General features: G+C 45.5%; 1 protein-coding gene across 14 annotated transcripts in view; it reads left to right on the plus strand.

Annotated features, from left to right (window-relative positions):
- Dst (dystonin) overlaps positions 1 to 20140 on the plus strand; it is a 311344-nt gene that overhangs the window by 198422 nt on the left and 92782 nt on the right. For 12 of the 14 annotated variants that reach the window (XM_070017230.1, XM_070017235.1, XM_070017233.1 and 9 more), the window contains 11 exons: positions 4695 to 4847; positions 6038 to 6271; positions 6950 to 7201; positions 8859 to 9389; positions 10263 to 10439; positions 12722 to 12845; positions 14307 to 14515; positions 15078 to 15395; positions 16017 to 16183; positions 17610 to 17766; positions 18771 to 18897. In XM_070017230.1, the coding sequence (XP_069873331.1) occupies positions 4695 to 4847; positions 6038 to 6271; positions 6950 to 7201; positions 8859 to 9389; positions 10263 to 10439; positions 12722 to 12845; positions 14307 to 14515; positions 15078 to 15395; positions 16017 to 16183; positions 17610 to 17766; positions 18771 to 18897 (2449 nt within the window). Of the gene's footprint in view, positions 1 to 86; positions 237 to 675; positions 892 to 1643; positions 1794 to 3075; positions 3310 to 4694; positions 4848 to 6037; positions 6272 to 6949; positions 7202 to 8858; positions 9390 to 10262; positions 10440 to 12721; positions 12846 to 14306; positions 14516 to 15077; positions 15396 to 16016; positions 16184 to 17609; positions 17767 to 18770; positions 18898 to 20140 lie in introns of all 14 variants that reach the window. The other 2 variants (XM_070017244.1, XM_070017231.1) reach the window with 2 other exon arrangements.

A 20140-nucleotide genomic window follows, 5' to 3' on the forward strand; every position in this document is an offset into this window, starting at 1 on the left:
GTACCTGCATGAACTACATATTTTATTTGCTTAAAAAAATGTTTTGATAAAGGCTATTGAATTGTGACCTGCAAATTTGTTCTTAGTTTTCCAGTGAATTACAGCAATGTGTGCAGCACACTGAAAAAATGCATGAGTATCTGGCTTTGCTTCAAGATCTGAACCCCCCATTAGACAACCAGGATTCTGTGGGTAACAATCTAGAAGCTTTAAAGATTCAACTTAAACAGCTGGAGGTAAGAGTTGTGCTGCTGTATCCGCCAGGTCTCCTTCAGTGCAGTGGCTTCCTGAGATAGTCAACTTACAAAGACACAAGGCTTATTTGGACTGACGGTTTTGGAGGTTCCTGTCCATAATCCAGTGGCCCCCATTATTCTTGGACCTGTGGTAACACCACAGTGTAGTGGTAGGCAGAGCCACTTACCTGTGGCTGAGGAGCAGTGGAGACTAGAGTCCCATAATGCACTTGGAGAGCCCTTCCCAGGGATCTGAAGACTCCCAGTAGGCCCTGCCCCCACAGTGTCTACACTCAGCCAGGATGGAACCATGGCATGGGTAATTATAGATGGTGTTCCTAGTGTTAGATTTGGAAAAGGCAGAGCACTTTTCATTTGTTTTATACTTATATTTTTTCCCATGAAATAGTAAATGGATCTGGGCTGTGTTTCTTTGCAGACATTTGAATTAGGATTGGCTCCGATTGCTGTGCTTTTAAGAAAAGATTTGAAGCTGGCAGAAGAGTTCTTGAAGTCTCTTCCCAGTGACTTTTCCAGAAGACATTGTGAGGAATTGAGTGCCAGCCACCACAGGCTGCAGGCTACCTTTACTTCCCTCAGCAATGCGTGCTCAGAAAAAATACAGCATATCATGCTTGCGATTGACTCTGAAATGGTAGGCATAAGGGCAGATTTTGAATAAAATTTGATTGCTATTAAGAGTTTAGTCATAAGATGAAGTTAATTTTTGTAATATGAAGCCTTTATTTGTGGTACTACTGGAAATTTGGTCCCTAAGTGAAATGCCAGCTCATAAATAAAAAGAACACAGTTTGGGAGAAAAGGAAAAGGTTTATTGATTTTATCAAGTAAAATGTGTGTGGACCACAGCACTGCTATCGAGTCTTTGTCTCCAGGGTGGAGAGTTTTTTTTTTTAATTTTAATTTTTAAAAAAATTTTTATTGTGGTCAGTGAGATGAGGGGCACAGGGTATGACCCCTCCTGGAACCAGTCCTGGGACTTGAACTCAGGGCCCGGGCACTGTCCCTGAGCTGCTTTTTTCTCAAGGCTAGCACTCTTACCACTTGGGCCACAGTACCACTTCCAGCTTTTAATCTGTGTGTGTGGTGCTGAGGAGTCCAACTCAGGGCTTCATGCATGCTAGGCAAGCACTCTACCACTGAGCCACCTTCCCAGCCCCCAGCATTGTTCCTGAGTACCTCACAAAGGGGAAAGGGCAGGGAGGAAGACCAGACATTGAGAATGAAAAAACATCTTTTCAGAACTTGCGTAACAGAGAGCGTGCTCAGCAAATGTAGTGACTGGGCTAAAACTACAATTGTGAGCCTATTTAGGTATCTACCCCCTGCTACAGTAGGACTTGGAAAGTTTGTGGACAGACGTGAATGCTCAATTTTATTTTCTAGTCTAAACTAGCCATTTCCCATGAAGACTTCCTGCGTAAACTTCAGTCCTTCTCAGACTGGGTGTCAGAGAGGAGTGGCGCTGCATGGGCCATCGGGGCTGTGGATGCCCGGGACACCGAACATGGGAAGAAAAGCTTGGCATTTCTGAAGGCAAGTGTCAAAATGAACACAACCAGTGTATCACAAAGCCCGTGGATTTAAAAACAGAATAGAACCAAATATTGCTTTCCAAGGGCGGCTATAGAATGTTCTGCCTTTTCTCTGTCTCTGAGAGATGCTAGTTTGGAGATGATAAAACTATAAACTATCACAGCCTTGCTGAAGCTATTGCACGTCCATCCCAAGTGCCTAGAGGCCTCTTATCACCACGGACACGTCAGCTTTGTATCTACATGCTTACTTATGTGTCAGGCACATACGTAACCATAGCTGTAAAGTAGTCCCGTAAAAAGATAACATTGAGCTTGGCACAGATGGCTCACACCTGTAATCATAGCCACCCAAGAGGCTGAGAACTGAGGAGCATGGTTCCAAGCCAATCCAGTCAGGAAACTCATGAGACTCTTTTTTTTTTTTTCTTGGGTCCGGTCGTGGGGCCTGAACTCTGGGCCTGGGCGCTGTCCCTCAGCTCTTCAGCTCAAGGCTAGCGCTCTACCACATGAGTCACAGCGCCACTTCCGGCTTTTTTCATTTTGCTTATGTGGTGCTGAGGAATCGAACCCAGGGCCTCATGCATGCAAGGCAAGCACTCTACCACTGAGCCACCTTCCCAGCCCCTCTTATGAGACTCTTATCTCCAGTAAACCACTTAAAAAAGCTGGAAGTGGTACTGTGGCTCAAGTGGCAGAGTACTAGCCTTGAGCAAAAAAGAAGCTCAGGGAGAGAGCCCAGGCCCAGAGTTCAAGCCCTAGGGCTGGAAAAAAGAAAAAAAATATAAATACACAGTATTTATATGGTAGTTGATTTTGGCATGAATTTTATTCGACTTAGTTTGAACAACATGCCCATGAACATGAAGGCATAAAAGATATTCTGGCCTCTTTAGTTCATCTCCAGTTTCCCTATAGTCCTGCTCTGTCTCAGCTCAGTTAAATGGATGTTATCACTGTTAGCAAGTGACACTGAAATGCCAGCATCTCCTCCCACACTGATAAAGGAGCTACCGAAGCTGCAGTTCCTCCCATCGGAGGTGCAGCCTGCATGTGGTATGTGAGGCACACATAGGGCCATTCTTGGAAGGGCTTGTCTTTTTATATGTTATTATCCTATCTAAATTATGATTACTAGTTGATAAATAGCTTATTGATTAATTTTATTAATCATTAAACATTGGTAGAGGAAGTTAGAGGAAGTTATTTTTTAAATTGGTAAGCATGAGAAGTGTGAATGCTCACTTTCTCATACCTATGTCTCAATTGATAACTATTCACAGACAGTGATGAAAGACCTGGAACATACCAAAGCTCAGCTGGAGGCAACAGCCTTTGATGTCCAGTTCTTCATCTCTGAGCGTGCCCCGGATCTGTCCCCCGACCAGAGCAGGCAGCTGCTGAGGTTCCTGAATGCCACTCAGAAGTGCTTTCTCAACGCACAGGAGTCTGTGGCGGCCCAGGTGGAAAGCTTAGAGACCCAGTTACAGCTAGAGCAGGACCGTGACGACCAGAAGGTTTGCTCCCCACCGTGAATTGCAGTTCTCTGTTGTCACGCCTCAGTGCAGGGACTTGAGCGTGACAGGAAGGTTTTCTGGACAAGCAGGCATGCAGGATACAGCCCAGTGATCTCACAGTGTGTGGCAGTATTGCTTTTTGTAAAGATGCCCTGATTCAGTTGACTAATTTCCATGACTCCCTACTTTGAGTGATTGTAGTGAGATCCTTGATTTCCACTGTACAAAGTGGGAGGTGAATGCTCTCAGTGACTTCCAGGACAGGAGTGATAACTGTGTGGTAATAGAAGTGTGGAGTCTACTCACCAGGGGGCATGTAGTGTAGCCGCTCAGAACCCTGATGCTCAGGCTCACAGCCCAGCTGCCTTTGTCACGGCAGAACAGAGCAGATCAGTTTCTGGAAACAAGACTTGTGCTTATCTGGTGTTATTGTGAGAATTTATATAAAGCAGTACCTTATATACATGTGCTAGACTTTTTTGTAGAGGTGACCTATATCTACTGTCATTATAAGAATAATAATCGGGCTGAGCACTGGTGGCTCATGCCTGTACTCCTAGCTACTCAGGAGGCTGAGATCTGAGGATCATGGTTCAAAGCCAGCCCAGGCAGGAAAGGTCTGTGAGACTCTTATCTCCAATGAACTACCAGAAAACCAAAACTGGTGCTGTGGCTCAAGTGGTAGAGCCCTTGCCTTGAGCTGAAGTGCTGAGGGACAGTGCCTAGGCCCAGAGTTCAAGCCCCACAACTGACCAAAAAGAAGAAGAAAAAGAATAATTGGTGTACATATAAAAGAGAAATGAAAAATGGAAAAAATTAGTTTTGACTTGCTAAATTCATCTTTCAGAAGGTATCTAATGAATATATTGACTATAATGAAGTAGAGCAGTAATAAGCAAAGAAGTGAGAATGCAGTTAGACAGTCACTAAGCTAAAGTATTGCATGCAGTGTTTCTCTTATTTCTAGAAGCGCCCAAGCATTACCTTCAGCCTGATAACCTATATATGCATATCAAGTATGTCAGCTGACAAGCTGTGGCTAACTCTCTTTTGGTGTCCTTTTCCAGAATTAGTTGTGTGTGTCGCAGGTCTGGAGAGCTTAAGAAAATGGATTGTCTCTTCTCTCGGTCAGAAGTTCGATCTCGCACACGTGCATGGCCTGCGCTCTGTAGAGCAGCTCCTCTCACGTGGTCTCTGCGTGCACGTGGGACAGCTTGCCCTTTCTGTCTCTCCGGCTCAGTGCGTCCCCACTGCTACCATGTTTACAGCATACTTAGAAGCTTAGTCCAGGAAGTTTGAAATGTGTGTCTGAATTAATGTGAAGTGGTCACTGTGGTGGTTTAGGGATCAAACTCTGAAGATGTTTTGGATTTTCTTCACTCTAGGTGGTAGCTGAGCGTCAGCAGGAATACAAAGAGAAACTCCAGGGAGTGTGCGACCTCCTCACACAAACTGAAAACCGTCTGATCGGCCACCAAGAAGCCTTCGTGACTGGAGATGGCACAGTAGAGTTGAAGAAGTACCAGTCCAAGCAAGAGGTAGAAGTTGTTTTGTCTTGGTGGCTGGATATTGTTCTCTGGAAGGCAGTTAGGATCATTGCAATCTACCAGTAATTTTAGATTGTCAGAAGCAGGCATACCTGCTCCATGTGTGAGCTTTGAGTTAGACCATAGACTTCTGTGGAGTTTGTCACAATCATCTTAGTTTGAGCCTCAGTTTCCTTATTGGCTATACTTCCATTGCTACATTATTGTAAGTACTGAGAGTTAAGTCGCTTGCACAGGTAAGGTCACATAGTAATGGCTCAATAAGGAGGTTCCTTTTCAGGGAAAGTCCTCAGAAAACTTTGAGGAGGCTAAAATAAAATACCGAGGAAACATTACAACTCAAACAGTGCACTATAGAGAAGGGAAATATATTACAAGAAAAGAAGAAAGGGGGACATTTCCTCTCAAGTCAGAAGAAAGTTGTCATTACTGAGAAGAGATGCTAATCAGGAGCCTCCCAGCAGCCAGAGTGAGGAAGCAAATGTTCAGTATTACTAGTGCTTTGGAGAAAAGTATTTCAGTTCACTGGGGAACTATTTTCTTTTTATCCTGAGATAGACAGACAGAGCTGATACGTAGAAACAATAAATGATAAATATTGCTCTGTATTTTCAAGCTTTATAAATGTTCTTATATACAAAAGTATTCTTATGTTAAGGAATCTGGCATATGAAGATTCATGTAGATTGTACACCAAATACCTCAGTGTTTCACAAACTACTCTCTGGTTAACCCTGAAAATCTTATGCTTAATGTGAAGATTTCGAATGCACTAAATGTTACTGAATAAATGGATACAAATGAGCACATTCATTGCCCTTTCCAGAGAGCGTGTGCTCAACTGGCCCTTCTTTTTTTTTTTGTTTTTTTGTCGGTAGTGGGGCTTGAACTCTGGGTCTGAGCACTGTCCCTCAGCTCTTCAGCTCAAGGCAAGCACTCTACCACTTGAGCTACAGGGCCACTTCCAGTTTTCTAGTGGTTTATTGGAGATAAGAGTTTCATGGACTTTCCTTCCTGGGGTGGCTTTGAACGGAGATCCTCAGATCTCAGCCTCTTGAGTAGCTAGGATTACAGGTTGTGAGCCACCGGTGCCCGGCTCAACTGGCCCTTCTTTAAGAGTTTGAAGTCTGGATGAGTTCAGAAGGTAATGATTACATTTTTTTTTCCTTTTGTGTTACAAGGAATTACAGAAAGATATGCAAGGAAGTGCACAGGCATTGGCAGAAATAGTGAAAAACACAGAAAACTTCCTAAAAGAGAGCGGGGGGAAGCTGTCCCAGGAAGACAAGGCTCTGATTGAGCAGAAGCTGAGTGAAGCGAAGGCCAAGTGTGAGCAGCTGCATGTGAAGGCGGAGCAGTCGAGGAAGGAGCTGGACAAGGTCCTGACAACGGCACTCCAGGAGGAGACAGAAAAGGTCCCACTCAGCTCTGGTGCTCTGTTGTGTGTCAGGATTGATGAACACAACCGTGGTGTGATTTTTATTAGGTGATATTGGTGGGTAGTGAGAACTAGAATTCTGAGTTTCCAAGGGTTAGTTATGAATAGTAGAAAAGGTTTGAGGTATCGGCCTTGCATCACTTAAAAGTGAGACCTTGTACTTGGGAAACGTGATCACCTTTATTAAAACTAAAATTTGGGATTGCTTTCTTTTTTCTGGTCCTTGGGCTTGAACTCAGAGCCCCGGACAATGTCCCTGAGCTTTTTCTGTCAAAGTTAGCACTCTACCACTTGTGCCACAGCTTCACTTTCAGGGTTTTTTTTTTTTTTTTTTTTTTTTTTTTTTTTTTGGCAGTTAGAGATAAGAGCCTCATGGACTTTCCTTCCCAGGCTGGCTTTGAACCATAATTCTCAAATTGCAACCTTTCAAATTGCAGAGAGAATTACAGGTGTAAGCCACCAGCATCCAACCTGGGATTATATCTATAAGAGTAGTGGAGACTTGAAAGTAACTGCTGCTTTAAGATTAAATTGTAATGTGTTAGATTTCTCATGTCTATCAGCTTTTATATTTTAAAACTATTGAGGACCTGACATTAGAAATGTGTGAACATTGTGCCTGACCCACATCTGTAAGTTCCCCTTCTCTGCCTAGGTTGCAGCTGCTAGGCAGCTAGAAGAGAACAAAACTAAAATCGAAAACCTTCTGGACTGGTTGGACTCTGAAAAGGCAGGGGCAGAACACACCCAGGGTATCCAGCAGAATGGGACCCATTTTCAGGAAGTCAATGGCAAGTCAGAGGTTGGAGAGGAGGACGAAGTCAATGGGAACTTGCCTGGAACTGATGCCAGTGGGCAAGTTGTGGGCACTGAGCAGCTTCTGGACCAGCAGTACCAGAAGGTCAAGGTGAGTTGATCCAACACAAGTGTGCCAACTTCGAGTTCCAGGGCTGCAAAGATAGACATGGCTACACAAGCCAAGCCCGCCCGCTCTCTGAGGGGAGGCTCTTCTAGATTCATAGTTATGCTTAATATAAATTATGTGAGTGTTCTAAGCATGTTAATAGTGTGGGATAGATCACTAGGTTCAGCAATATGTGCAGGTGAAGAGGGGTTATAAGAAAGTAATAGAGCTAACTGTTCACCTGCAGAGCAATGGCTTTGAGCCAGGCACACTTGGCTTTCTGCCTTAATTACTTTGTCCTCTCAATTTTCCTTCCAGGTCCTTTTCTTTTCCCTTTACAGGACCACTGTAGCTCACAGATCCAAAGTAGCACATCTGAGTTACTCTTCACTGGGGGCTGGAGTGTGGATTGAGTTGTGAGTGCTGAGGTGTGGATGGCATGGTGAGGGTGGAGGGTAGATGAGCTGTGGATGAACTGTGGATGGCGTGGTGAGGGTGGAGGGTGGATGATCTGTGGATGGCGTGGTGAGGGTGGAGGGTGGATGATCTGTGGATGGCGTGGTGAGGGTGGAGGGTGGATGAACTGTGGATGGCGTGGTGAGGGTGGAGGGTAGATGAGCTGTGGATGGCGTGGTGAGGGTGGAGGGTGGATGAGCTGTGGATGGCGTGGTGAGGGTGGAGCGTGGATGATCTGTGGATGGCGTGGTGAGGGTGGAGGGTGGATGATCTGTGGATGGCGTGGTGAGGGTGGAGGGTAGATGAGCTGTGGATGGCGTGGTGAGGGTAGAGGGTGGATGAGCTGTGGTTGGAGTGGTGAGGGTGGAGCGTGGATGATCTGTGGATGGCGTGGTGAGGGTGGAGTGTGGATGAGCTGTGGATGGTGTGGTGAGAGCTGGGGGGGAGGTTGATGAGCTGTGGATGGCGTGGTGAGGGTGGAGCGTGGATGAGCTGTGGATCGAGTGGTGAGGGCTGGAGGGTGGATTGAACCTGTGGAGATGAGGTTTGTACAAAGACTTCATGGAGATGGAGGTTTTCCCAGTGGCATCTGATATAAGGGTGGTTACCAGACAGAGGGGAGGAGAGGAGTGTCCTCAGGTGAGGGACAGACCAGCAGATTGGAGGAAGGAAGGGGGTCAGGTTACTGCAGGTAAGCTGGGATAAGATGTCCAGAATCGCCCAGGATAGTGTGGTTTTGCTGCACTTGTGTGGCCCATGGGAGAAGGTTCAGCCCCCAAGGGTCCCCGAAGCCCTGATGTTGAGGCACTCAGTATCCATGCATCTGTGAGCTCCGTGTCACACCTGCCCGCCTGGGTTCAAGTGAACTTGAAGTCCCACCCGTGGCCAGCTCTGTGGGAAGCGCTCCTCGTATGTGACTATGCACAGTGCTGCTGGGATGGGAAGGCAGCATCTCCATGGAGAAGTAGAGTGCAGTGGGTGTACGCAGGCTCAGCATCCCTTCAGTCTGTTCCCATAGCTTCTTTCAGGCTTCCGTGTACATTGCTCTTGTCCAGCTATCACAGGAAAGTGGCAGTTAAGAAAGTGGGTGTTAAGGCTCGTTTTAACAAGCCCTGTGCACGAGTCACCGTGGGCTGAGGCCTGCGAGCAGGGGCATAGGGCTCCCAGCTGCTCTAGAGATCCCCATGGCTTTGTCTCCATGCAGGCTCAGCACGAGAAGCTCGTGGCTCAGCACCAAGCTGTCATCATTGCCACGCAGTCTGCACAGTCACTTCTTGAGAGGCAGGGCCATCTCCTGGCCCCTGAGGAGAGGAAGAAGCTGCAGCAGAACATGAAAGCCCTGAAAGCTCATTACGAGACGGCGTTGACTGAGGCAGAGAGGAGGGTGAAGCTGACGCACTCTCTGCAGGAAGAGCTGGAGAAGTTTGAGGCGGACCACAGTGAGTTTGAGCACTGGCTGGAGCAGTCGGAACAGGAGCTGGAGAACCTGGAGGCTGGGGCGGATGACTTCAGCGGTTTGATGGCCAAGCTGAAGAGGCAGAAGAGTTTCTCTGAAGATGTGATTGCTCACAAAGGCGACTTGAGGTACATCACCATGTCAGGAAACAGGGCCTTGGAAGCTGCCAGGTCCTGTGGTCGGGGAGACCAGGGCAGCATCGACACCTCTGCTGCCCACAGGGAGGTGCAGAGCAAGCTGGACCAGGCCACCGACCGCTTCAGGTCTCTCTACACTAAGGTAATGTGATGGTCATTTTTAAGGACAAGTTAATCTGTGATTTTAATTTTGTTTTGGGCTTAGAAGCAGAAGACCTAAAAATATAGATGGTGAAAAACAGTGGTTTCCTCTGATTTCCTTCAAACTGGGTTCGAAAATTAGGAATTTAATCTTCGTTAATGTTTAGCTTAACAAAGTTGACTTGAGAATGATTTCCGGAAAACCTTAGCTTAAAAACTATTCAGTATCCAGTTTAACCACCAGGTGGCATTTGTGTCTTAATGCTAAGCCAGAAGAAGAGCTGGCAGCCTCCTGGCTTGGGAACTGAGGTTTCCTGTGAGATCATTCTCATGTCTGATAGTATGTTATTTTCATTGTGACAGACTATTTTGCTTCTCTTAATTCTGTGGAGCAAGGAAGAGCTCTGAACATAAGGATGTATTTCCTATTTGGAATTCAAGTTTCACAGACTTAATCCCCATCCAGCCTCTGACTCCTCCTTTTTTGCCATTTAAGCATAAACTATTGCCTCTCCCTCTGTCGATCAGCCTGTATGTAGCACCGGAAGGTGGTTCACTGGCACCTTTCAGATCTCTGCACTACGTGTGCAGGCACAGGTGGGCAAGGCTAGCGACAGTGCCTGAACGTCAGTATGCTCTGGTGATTCTTGATTTGGGTTTGAATTGGTGAATTCTAGAACTGTCTAGAACTATCTCCTCATTTTTATGGTTGCATTTGGACTTCTTCACATAAAGGAGAAAGGTTATAGCCCTACAATTTCTGTTAGTCTGCTTTCTCCAAGTTTCACATTTTCCTAAGTCCCAGAGTTATTTGACACCCAAGGCAAGAGTGGGTTTTGATTTCCTTTCCTTCCATCTTGCTATTGCATTTTAGTGTAGCGTCCTTGGAAATAACCTTAAAGACCTGGTGGATAAATATCAGCACTACGAAGATGCTTCCTGTGGACTTCTTTCTGGGCTCCAGGCCTGTGAGGCTGCCGCAAGCAAACATCTCTGTGAACCTATTGCTGTGGACCCCAAAAATCTGCAAAGGCAGCTAGAAGAGACCAAGGTAAAAAGGAAGGGGAGAGAGAAACAAGAAATGCAGTGTTCCAGCCCTCTAATCCCATGGGGGAACACTGCTCCCCCCAGGAGGTCTGTTTCTCACATCCATTAACTCTTTCTTACTTAGTGGTGTCTTACCTAACTCCCAGTATTGTCATTGTCCTTTCCCCTCCCCCGTTAAAATTAAGGTCCACAGCAGGTGTTTTTGTCTGTTTTGAGTATTGCTGTTTTTCGAGTACCTAGACCATTACTTGGCCCAAAGTAGATTAGTACAAGAATGGACATAGAAAAGGGGAGGTGTGTCACTGTACATTCAGCCTTTGGGGGCTCGGGTCGGGGCCCCTGGGCGCTTCCTGTGATGCACAGATCAAGCTGCAGTTACAGCTCCAGCACACCTGCTGCCTCCAGGAGCACAAGCCGGAGGGCAGGCTCCCTGGCTGGGGAGTCTTAGCCGTCACGGGAGTGGCAGAGAACATTTCTTCTGGTTTTTGAACTTACATGGTATTTTAAACTTCTAATCAACATGACCAATCGTTTTTTTTTTCTCTTTTGTAATAGTACCAGGGGTGAACTTAGGGCCTCAAGCTACCTAGACATTCACTCTGCCACTCAGGCCACTCTTGCTGGCCCCTCTTTTGTTGGTTGTTGTTTGAGATAGCGTCTCCCTTTATGCCAGGCCTTCTGGACTACATTCCTCCTATTCATGCTTCCTCACATTGCTGGCGTGGCAGGCGCATGCCACTCCACCCAGCCATTGATGCATGGAGTCTTGTCCATTTCCCAGGACAGCTTCAAACCATGATCCTCCCAGCCCTGTCTCCGGTAGGCAGGATTACAGGCTGGAGCTACCAGTCCATATAGTCAGTGGTTTTTGAGTAAGTCTGCTGGCATTTCTAGAACAGGGAGTGGAGAAAGGAAGACTGAAGATAGAAGAAGGGGGGGGGGTCTCTCCCTGGGCCTTTCTACCTGCTCCAGCCTTCATTAAGAGGGGATCTATGGAGAGATGTTGACTGAGGAAGGGACTGAGAGGTTAAGGAAACCATAGAAGACGGGGGGTGGGGAGGGGCGGGGAGTTAGGACTCTTCCTTAGTATCCACAGGAGGGGCTGTCCTGCAGAGATCCAGAAGTAGAGCCAGGTCTGACTTTGGAAACACCACAGGGTTAAGCAGGTAGACTGTCCTGACTAAATGGTTGCTTTGCATGTGGAAAGGAAGGGTTGAAAGGGGAATCTGGTTTAGACTTGGAAGTCCTCTGTGTCCGTCTCCCTGGAGGAGGAGGCATGGAGGAGGGATGAAGATTATGTTTAGCTTTCTTGAGTTTTAAGGTTTACTGTTTACACCCAGGTGGAAACATTCAGGAAACAATGGGAAACCTGGGCGCACAGCCAGTCTGACTCATTCACAGTGGACTTTGAGCTCCAGGGGTGGCTCTGGATGGAGGAGGCCCTGTTCCTCTCAGGATGGCTGCCTGTGAGCCCACCAGCCGAGGCGGGCGCTAGGAGCATAGGGTCCTCTGGGGCTCCCTCCCCCGTGTCTCCCCATCCTCCCTGGGAACTGCCCCTGCTGCAGACCTGCAGGGCCTCCATGCAGCAAGGACAGGCTCCTCCTTTCTGTTAGCCACCCTCGCCCCCTGCTTTTTTTGCCGGTCCTAGGGCTTGAACTCAGGACCTAGGCACTGTCTCCTCCCCCTTCTCCCTCTTGTTCTTTCTATCCTGTCCTCCCCTCTGCTCCCCCACCCCATCACTCTCCCTCTCAGCTGCCAGGAACACTCTGTCCTCTCACCTTTGGCATTGTCACCTCCTGCCTTAGACCAGAGATTGCTGTGTATATGCTCCTGATTTACACAGTCAGTAACTTCTGAAATAACAGAAGTACCTATGACTCTGTTTTAAATTAGAACCCAGTGGTATGAGAGGCCTTCATGAGTTCCTGCCCAGAGTGCAGATCCATCCCAAAGATGTTTGATATGCTTGGTTTCATTTTGCTTTGTTTTGTTTTGGTGGTGGTGGCGACGTAGTACAAAGAAAACTTAGAAGTGGGTGTTGGGGGAGAAGTTGTTTTGAACATGTACTCTGCAGTCTGTTTTGAGAGTGGTCACTCAGCCTGCTGGTGCTGCATAATATGACCTTAGTCTAACAACTCCAGAGTCAATGTATCATGAGGAAAGCTTGTGCAGTATATAAAGTCTGCTCTGTACAAGCTAACTTGAGTGTACTGTAAGTCATTTTTCTGACTGGAAATCTGATATTGAGTCCCCCTGAGTCTGACCTTGAAGCATTGAATCCCACAGGCTCTGCAAGGACAGATCTCCAGTCAGCAGGTAGCAGTAGAGAAGCTGAAGAAGACTGCTGACATGCTTCTCGACGCCGGAGGGGTCTTGCTTCCAGCCAGGAACGACATCCAGAGAACATTGGGTAAGGCTCCACGTTCCTTTGCTTTCTGTAAGACAGACAAATTCTAATATGGAGAAATGTTCAGAAGTACACACTCTGTTATTTTGTGCTCTCGTGCTGTGATACGGTAGCATGGAATGTGGGAGTGTGTGATATCAGATGTATGCACCACTGCAGATTAGCAGTGAGTTAAGGTCTGAGTGGAGAGTTGGTGGACATGGGAGGGAACTGTTCTCAAGCTGCTCCCACTCTGCAATAGGGACACTTCCATTCTTATAGACATCCAGGCTTTTTAGATCATGTGTGCTATCAGGAAATAATTTCAGCTGTTCTGTAAATGTGCATGTATTTTTTTTTTTTTTCGGTCGGTTGTGGGGCCTGAACTCTGGACTTGGGCGCTGTCCCTCAGCTCTTCAGCTCAAGGCGAGCACTCTACCACTTGAGCCACAGCACCACTTCCGGCTTTTTTTGCTTATGTGGTGCTAAGGAATCAAACCCAGGGCCTCATGCATGCAAGGCAAGCGCTGTACCACTGAGCCACCTTCCCAGCCCAATGTGCATGTATTTTTAACTTACATGTGTGTCCTACTCTGTGGTCACATCATGTCTGTTCTAATGATACAGCACAGCAGCGCAGAACTCGGGGGGTGCCGTGAGCTGTGTGGCAGGTGACACCTCTGTTGTAGGCAGCTGGCCCACAGCTGCGCCTGTCAGCGCGTAGAGCTCAACCTGGGGGGTCATTTGGCTCCTTGTTCAGCTTTTGTTTTGCTGTTGTTGATTGGTTACTTATTTTTATTAAATCATTAGAACTCAAAATGAAGTTAATCTCAGGAGCTAGGCTAGGCTGTTAAGTCAGTCAGACTTTGAAGTAACTTCTGTTTCTGTCCATTTTAGAAGCATAATCTTAGTTTGAAGTAGATTTTCATGGTCCACCTAGTTTCTTAATTCTTTTGCGTTGTCAATTTCTGTGAACTTGAGTACTTTCTTTGGTTAGAAAGGGTAACAAAAGCTTAGTGAATGTGTGTGACATTTATACATAACCAAGTTAATAAATCTTTAAACTTGTATGTTGTCTTGAGAATAGTTGCATATGACTGCCACTTTTTCCCATAAATACTTAATAATAACTATTTCTAGTTCAAAATACCATATTGAGAACTACTATTTATTCTGGAAGTTTCCTGTTTGGACTACTTCATCTGTGGAATAACCTAAATATTTAAGCATCTAAAATCTCTTTACAAAAATATGTGTACATGTGCACATTGACTTGCATTTTAAAATTTCAGCTTTTTGGTTCCTATTATTTTCATTTTTTATTTTGTAAGGTTTTGGATGATTGGTGTGTATTATGAATTTACCATTCAAACCGGTTTTTCTTTTCTAATTTATGCATGGAAATTTCCTCACTCCCTTGGTGTGCTTGGAAGGGAATGGGTGGGATGCCCGTGTGGCTGATGTTTCCTGCTCTGTCTGAACTAGACGACATCGTCGGGAGATATGACGATCTGTCCAGGTCTGTGAACGAACGAAACGAAAGACTGCAGATCACGCTGACGCGCTCGCTGAGTGTGCAGGACGGCCTCGATGAGATGCTGGACTGGATGGGAAGCGTGGAGAGGTCACTGGCCGACCTGGGCCCGGTGCCCTTGAACGCCGCAGCCCTCCAGGAGCTCATCACTAAGAACATCGTGAGTGACATTTTAAAAGACAGTGACTCCCACTTACAGTTTTAAGAAAACAGTCATCTGTCTCGAAGGGTGGGCCAATGTTACCTACGTGTAACAGGGTGAAATGTAATATGTACATGAGCTCAAGTGTATAAAATGAATTATTTCTCTGTGATAGAGCTGATCAAAGAATTTGGCTATTTTTCATGAATATTATTTCTTACTGAGGGCTTAGAAAGAATTGAATTGTACCTGGTATTTCACTGCCTCGGTTCACTACACGTGAGGCTCGTCAGATCACTCTTGTCTAGCCTTCTGAAACCAAGGAGCATGGCTCCCCCCAGGCTCATAGAGCAGCTCTTGACTCTTCCTCACGCCTGTCAACTGTCCTCCATGTTCCTGTGAAGATGCAGGGCTGCGATTCCCCAGGGACAGATCAGACCTGTCGTTCCATTCTGCCCATTCACTGTCTCAGTCACCGCCTGTCCAAGCTGATGTCATTACAGGTGGTCACTTTAAAGGTTTCATGCTTGGCCTTAGTAACCATCATCACAAAGCATTCCCAATATCTGGTTTATTTCAGATGCTGGAGCAGGACATCGCAGGGCGTCAGAGCAGTGTAAATGCCATGAATGAGAAGGTGAAGACATTCATGGAGACCACAGATCCCTCCACTGCTTCCTCACTGCAGGCAAAAATGAAGGACCTATCTGCCAGGTTTTCAGAAGCCAGGCATAAGCACCAAGAAAAACTCGCCAAAATGGAGGAGTTGAAAACCAAAGTAGAACTGTTCGAGAACCTCTCAGAGAAGCTCCAAACATTCCTAGAAACAAAAGCTCAGGCCCTCAGTGAGGTAGATGTGCCAGGGAAAGATGTTTCAGAGCTGTCTCAGCACATGCAGGTAAGTCCTCTGGTGCCTGTGAGGCGCCAAACAGATGCATTTATTGGCAGGATTATAATTTACCAATTTCCATTTGAATTGGTTATGGATTAGTAAAGATGGCTAGTTTCTTCTTTAAAAAAATATGTATAATGCCATTGGCTTGGGAAGCTAAGGCAGGAGGGTTGTGAGTTCAAGACCAGTCCAGGCAGGGTTATAAGAACCTATTTCAAGACAAAAACCAAGAGTCTAGGAATGTAACTCAAGTGGTAGAGCTTGCCCATCAAGTGTGTGACCCTGTTCCAGCCACAGAACTGCAAAAATCCCTCAAACCTTTCTGCTAAAAACATCTGCTGATTCTGTCCTCAAGTGGAATGCCATTTATCACTCAAGATATAAAGGATATGGACATTTTAAATGCCAGAAACCACAGAGATAGGAAGTGTAGAGAACAAATACTTCAGAAACTTTAAAAAACTTTTCTGTGTTCTTTTTTATGCTATGTTTAAAGCATTAGTATTCTGAACATGAATTGATGCATTCTCTTGTGAAATTCTGAGTGGAACCATTCTAGTCCCAGCACACCCTAGGGTGGAGAGCTGCTTGAAGATCCAGGTGACTAACTATCTAAATGCTTCATAGGAATCCACTTCTGAACTCTTAGAACGCAAGAAGGATCTTGAAGCTCTGCATGGTCTCCTGAAGGAGATATGCAGCCATGGCTTACCGGGAGATAAAGCGCTCGTTTTTGAAAAGACAAATAACTTGTCCAAGAAATTCAAAGAAATGGAAGATACCATCAAAGAAAAGTAAGTTCTACTTAAAACTCTGTTTCCTTTTTCTTGATTCAGGTGAGCTGCTTTTTTTTTTTTTTTTTAGTAAGGTTGAAAATGGAAACAGTTTTGAACACTTGAGAACAAGTATAGAGCTATTTGTGTGTTGCTGCATTTTTATTGTTCTCCAGACCATGTATGTTATTTGTTCAGCTAATTAGGAGAAAGACTTAATGTTTCTTCCATAAAAGTAGTGAGCATTATGCAAGAAAAATGGTGGTGGTGTATGACTGAAAATGACTGGTATCTTCCCAGCCCTTGCAAATCTCCCCTTTTTATTTGCAAAGACAAAAGTTCTATACTTTCTGGCTTCAGTTCAGAAGCTATGCACAGTTTCAATATAGTTCTTGGTGGCCTTTTAATCTAGAACATTATATTGCTTAAAGATGAGCCATGCATGAGTCCACTACAGATTGAGCTAAGAATCAAGACGGTGGCCCTGCCATGAACTAATTACAGTGCAGGAGAATGCTGGCTCTGAACTTGCCTTTTCGAATGTCCAGTTAAGAATTTACATCTGATTTTGCTGAATTTAATATGCAGGGCTCCCCAAAATAGGAGTTTGCCGTCTCTCTTCCCTTTATTTCTTCCAGTTCTCCATGTAATGTTGTAGGCGTTGTTGATACTACTGCATGTGAAGCTATCATGTGATAATTCACCTTGCATGGAAGAACTGGTTTTCTTAGGGAATCTCTGGGTTGTTTATTCCTTTGATTGTGTCTACTTTTAAAACCAAGTAGTCACCAGTGATTAACCCTGCTGCGGTGCATTCTCATCTCCAGAGTTCTGCAAACTGCACACATGCGTGCATCGTCCACATGCTAGTGTCCATCCTCCCAGTTCCCGTGGGCTCTAAAGGTGCTGAGTGTGCAGAAAGATCCACATAGGTCACTCCGGGCCCTGAGTCTCTGCGGCAGAAGCACCCCTTAAAAGTGTGATTCCCTCCAGTCACCAGGTTTCATTGCCTTCATCTCACCAAAGCCATAAGTTGGCACATCCACTGACTGTAGTATCATATAGAAACCAGAAGGTGCCCTTATGTGTGGGAAGTATGTACATTTTCTCTTCTGGTTTGCCTGTGGGCAGTAAGCACCAGATGAAGTGAATACATCAAGGCTCATGGAACCCGATAGTGGTAAAATCTTAAATAGCCCTTGAGTCTCCATGGCAGAGAGAGCTGTTGCACTCAGGATGCAGATTTCCTGCCTTCTCTCTTATCCCTGAGTGCCACCCAAGGAAGAGGCAGGAATCTAGCCCACTTGACTGCCACCAGCAAGTGCCAAAAGGAGGCTAGTGTAATGGAAGCCCAGCATGGCAGCGTTCACTTAGGGCTGTGTGATTCATTTTGTAGAGCCTCTCGTTTTACAGCTTAAATTCTGGTGTGATTTTTTTTTTGAACTAGAAAACAAGTTCTAACTTCTTGTCAAGAACAGCTAGAAGCTTTCCAAGTCCTTGTTAAAACACTGAAGTCATGGATAAAAGAAACAACAGAGAAAGTTCCTGGAGTGCAGCCTTCCCTGGGTGCTGAGGATTTAGAAAGATCTCTGGAAGAAACTCAGGTGACTTGTATTTTATGTCTGCCTGTGTTATAATGCAAGGTAGCTTCCTTTCATCTAGAATCACAAAGTTAGGTCTTCTCTATAGGCTTTGATGACTTTTGGAAGCTATGATATTTAATTGATCCTTTGAGGAAGGATCTAATCTTTCAGTTAATTTGACTTTTTAGTAGATATGTGAACTGAGTTGTGGTAGATCTGTACTTTGAGTCACTTCTTATACCACTCCTCAGAGGAAGAAGTAAAAAGTCCCCTTCACCAAAGAATTTGACTCTAGCTTGGATCTATCCCCTTAGCCGGTATTTGAAGATGGAAGTTGAGTCTCTTGCACAAATAATGCTCAAGTTATAAAAGTTATGACTAGTTATGACAGATTTTCCTCTCTAAATGTTTAAAATTGGAGGATTTGAAAATTGATTGAAATCTAGATGATGAAAACTCACTTTCAGCCGGTTGCTGGCAGCTCACACCCATAATCCTAGTTACTCAAGAGGCTGAGATCGGAGGATTGACGTTTGAAGTCAGCCCAAGCAGGACAATCGTGAGACTCTTGGAAGTGGAGCTGTGGCTCAAGTGATAGAGCCTTGAGCAAAACACCTCAGGGACATCAGCCAGACCCTGAGTTCAAGCTCTAGGACTGGCACTAAAAAATAAATAACTTTCGGATGCAATTTTGATTTCCACATGTTTAGTTTTATTGTTTGGGGCACATCTCATTTTAGGACAGACATAGTTTACAGTCATACAGATATTACCCCAGTGGACAGTCCTACGAACTTACAGTTAACAGTTACTTCAGAACCCATGACTGCAGGCAGAGCCCTACATCTGCCTAGCTGGGAGCAGAATGCAGAATGGGCCCCGCCCTCGCCCTCCCTGCTAGCCTGGCTAACAGTCGCCTGGGCCCACAGATCAGAGCTCAGCCATTGCCACTTCAAGATATGTTTAAGAACCTAAGTTATAATGTGCAACTCTGAGAATATTAAGAAGACTTTTCTTATTTCAAGAAATTACAGGAAGAGTGGAGTTCAAAAAGTACAGACATTCAGAAAGTCAGCAGTAGTGGGTCCTCTCTGTGTAACCTTATGAGCACCTTGAGCACGCCAGCCAAAGCCATGGCTGCAGCTAAACCAGGTAAGTGCTTTCTCTTATTACCTGTGTGTTTTCAAGTCAACGCATACGGTAGCCTCAAGAACACGGGGGAAGTGAGGAGAAAATGGTGTCCCTAAAAACAGTGCAAACCCTCAGGGAAAGTGTATGTCCCACTCCAATGCAGATCCCTCTTCGTGCTTCATTTATGAAATACTACACATAAAACATATCTACATGAATATGCTAATATGAATAAGGAGTGTGATAATGGAAAATAGTGTTCATATTTTTTGGCTTTTTCATTAAATGGACCTTTGAAATTCTGTTGGAAGTACTGCTTTTCTCATTATAGTTGTTGATAAAGAAATGAGTGTAGTAATCTCCTGGAAAAGAACTTGGAAGAAAAGGGCTCTTCTTTCTTGTTTTAGTCACATTTACTCTGTCCTGCACGTTCTTCCCAAAGAAGGGAATGCATAGCAGGTTAGCAGGCCGCCTGCAGCCCGGCTCTGCTCCAGGGGAGGCAGTGTTGATACTGTGTGGGAACGCACAGGTGTAGTTTTCTTAGTTTCAAACATAGTGTATAAAGATCTCAGAAAACACCAGTGTAGACTAAAGGCCCAGCTCCCATCTTTGTTCTGAGAGTCTCTGAGCTCCCTCTGTGGTTTATCTCCTCCCACCAGGCCTCTGGCCTGCCGGCCCTACCATGGGCCCCTGGTCCAGCTGGCTTTGTCATCCAACCACTTTTTCACTCAACCCCATTTCAAGGAATGCCCAGAGTGTGCAGTGTTGCTCCCTTTCTCTCTCCCAAACAGATTTCCCAAAATGATGTATTTTTTTTTAGAAAAGGAATTCTGTCATGTTTTACATATTGTAGTTTTTGCCCCTCTTACATATGTAGTAAAAAAGAATGCCTGGCTCCTGGTAGCTGCCAGCTGTGGTAGGTATGGGGTGGGGCATCCACAGGACCCTGGGCCCCACCTGAAGCCACACTGGGATTTCTTTAATGAGGCATCACTTAAGACTCAGCTGTTACAATGTTTCTGTTTAGTTTTGTTCTCCCACTTCCATTTAAGAAATGTCTTTGTGATGTGCCCCCAGGTGGGTCTGAGGAAGCCTAGCTGAACTTTAAATGTTCTGATGTGGGAAAGGAGTGCAGTTGCTTAGAGTTACTTAGACGTCCTCTGTGTTTGCTGAGCGTCTTTAGCTCCCTCCCACCAGGGTCTCAAAAGTCAGGAGTTGATTGGCACTGGTTTGAATGATTGTCCAGTCCCACAGTGGGTCATGG

Source organism: Dipodomys merriami, unplaced genomic scaffold (assembly GCF_024711535.1).
Source record: "Dipodomys merriami isolate MVZ:Mamm:240054 unplaced genomic scaffold, mDipMer1.0.p SCAF_122, whole genome shotgun sequence".
Lineage (NCBI taxonomy): Eukaryota > Metazoa > Chordata > Mammalia > Rodentia > Heteromyidae > Dipodomys > Dipodomys merriami.